General features: G+C 44.6%; 1 protein-coding gene across 1 annotated transcript; it reads left to right on the top strand.

The window, feature by feature from the left end:
- Positions 1 to 311: 311 nt before the first annotated feature.
- LOC104532270 (bromodomain-containing protein 4-like) lies at positions 312 to 1845 on the top strand (the record flags this gene model as incomplete). Its single annotated transcript, XM_010177436.1, has 2 exons — positions 312 to 428; positions 1527 to 1845. Coding segments are annotated over 2 exons (436 nt in total), but the record flags the coding sequence as incomplete, so codon positions are not given.
- Positions 1846 to 2367: the final 522 nt, after the last annotated feature.

The following is a 2367-nucleotide window of genomic DNA, read 5'->3' as shown; positions in this document are numbered from 1 at the left end:
CCCAAAACCAAACAACTCCTTGGCTTCCTTTTAGGGCGAGAGCTCTTTCCTTTCAGAAGGAAATCAAGTCGTAGTCCTTGAAATGCTGAATTTCAGGAAGTTTACCCAAAATACCTGCAAAAACTTTAAATACTGGTGTCGATTCCTCATTTTTCCGTCGCTGTCTCGTGTTCGCAGGCGTCACTCGACTCTTGCGTCGCTGAATTATTAACATACCTTAAAAAAATCAGTAATTCTCTGGAGGTCAACATCATTTTTTGCTGCTTTGGCAAAAATTAGAAATGAAAGAATTCTTTTCTTTGTTTCCTCAGCTACGATATCCAAAGGCATTTGTGCCTGGAGCCACGGAAGATCGATGGACAAGCCAAGCAACTTCTGACTCGGCATCATTTTCTGGGGCAAAATTTTATGGCAATGTATCCTACAAGGTAACGTCGAAAACAAAAATGTCCTTCAAGTTTTTTGCAAAATTGTCTTGGAATTTTATTTCAAAATTGTCTTGGGTTTTGGTGGTCGGTGTCAGTTTTAAGCCAGTAAAAACAACGAAGCGCCGACTTGAAGCAGAAGTTTAAATTGGGGTGAGGTTTTTATGGAGATTTGGAAGTGGTTGAGGGACGTAGCAGGTAAAATAATTCAGATGCTTTGTCTCTCTGGCTCTTGGTCCCTCTAGATTATCTACCTAAAGATTATCCACCTAAAGATTATCCACCTAAAGATTATGTATTTAGATCATCTACGTAAAGATTGTCTAATTGAAGATTATCTACCTAGACTATCTACCTAGATTATCTACCTAGATTATCTACCTAGACTATCTACCTAGATTATCTATCTAAAGATAGTGTACCCAGATTATCTACCTGGAGATTATATACCTAAAGGTGGTATACCCAGATTATCTACCTAAATATTGTCTACTTGGATTAGCTACCTAGAGATTGTCTTTAACTAAAGACTATCTACATAAATTAACTACCAAAAATTATTATCTACCTCAATTATCAACCAAAACCAGATAACGTGAATTAAATGTGAGTGTCCACGGCCTGGTTCAGCTGAAGCATCCTACGGAAGCTCAACCTTCACCTAAAAGACAAATTTTGGCATGAAATTGGGATTAACTGGAGCTAAAAGTTGTCCAACGCCAATTGAAATTCTCTTCCTGGTGTTGGCGAACCCAACCTTGGAGCTGAAGCTGAAGAACCTCGTTTAGAGGCAACGAAGGCTCTTTATGGAGAAGGTTGAAGTTCTTCTTGACCAGATTAGGCAAGAACAGGGATAAAACTCCCGCTCGTTGAGGAGTGGAGAGGCAAAGCAGGGAATGGCCTCGGAATGTCCGTTCTTACCCCGGGATACAGGACGCTGATGTCATTTGTTGTGGCAACACAACTCTGGCACCAAGCGAGCGAGACTCAAGGTCTGGTTGCCTGAGCTAGTCTAGCAGAGGTCCACCTGGGTTATTTTTAGGTGACAACTTGTACCCAAAGCCTGGGATTGAAGTGACCTCGTCTCTCCTTGTTCCACAGGGTGTCGGGTGAGGAATGCAATGGGATCAATAGCATGTCGACGGAGAGCGGCCCCGGAACGAGACTGAGAAATTTGCCGGTCATGGGGGATGGACTAGAAACCACCCAAATGTCAACGACGCAGTCACAGGCTCAACCCCAACAAGGCAGCGTTGTAGGTGTGAATCCTCCTCCACCGGAGACCTCTAACCCCAACAAACCCAAGCGACAGACCAACCAGCTGCAATATCTGCTCAAGGTGGTGCTGAAGACGTTATGGAAGCACCAGTTTGCGTGGCCTTTCCAGCAGCCCGTGGATGCCGTCAAGCTGAACCTCCCTGTAAGTAGAGGTTGAAAGACCAGACAATGGTTCTTGGTGGGAGGAGGGAGATGGTTGGGGGTCTGGTGCCTGCGTCTGCCCTTCTCCTGAAATCACAGAGTCATCTTTAAGAGTTGGACTCCATGCTCTAATGGTTGGACTTGATGGTCTAATGGTTGGACTCGATGGTCTAATGGGTGGACTCAATGGTCTATTGGTTGGACTCGATGGTCTAATGGGTGGACTCGATGGTCTAATGGGTGGACTCAATGGTCTATTGGTTGGACTCGATGGTCTAATGGTTGGACTCAAAGCTCTAACAGTTGGACTCAGTCTTAACAGTTGGACTCGATGGTCTAGTGGTTGGACTTGATACTCTAATGGTTGGACTCGATCTAATGGTTGGACTCGAAGGTCTAGTGGTTGGACTCAGTCTTAACAGTTGGACTCAATGGTCTAATGGTTGGACTTGACCTCTTCCTGCTGGACTTGACCTTGAATGTTTTCAGGAGTGAGGATTCTACCACCTCTCTGGGCAACCTG

This window comes from Antrostomus carolinensis, unplaced genomic scaffold, assembly GCF_000700745.2.
Source record: "Antrostomus carolinensis isolate BGI_N321 unplaced genomic scaffold, ASM70074v2 scaffold22871, whole genome shotgun sequence".
NCBI classification, from domain to species: domain Eukaryota; kingdom Metazoa; phylum Chordata; class Aves; order Caprimulgiformes; family Caprimulgidae; genus Antrostomus; species Antrostomus carolinensis.
The sequence above is the reverse complement of the archived record's forward strand: the minus strand, read 5'-3'. Positions and strand labels throughout refer to the sequence as shown.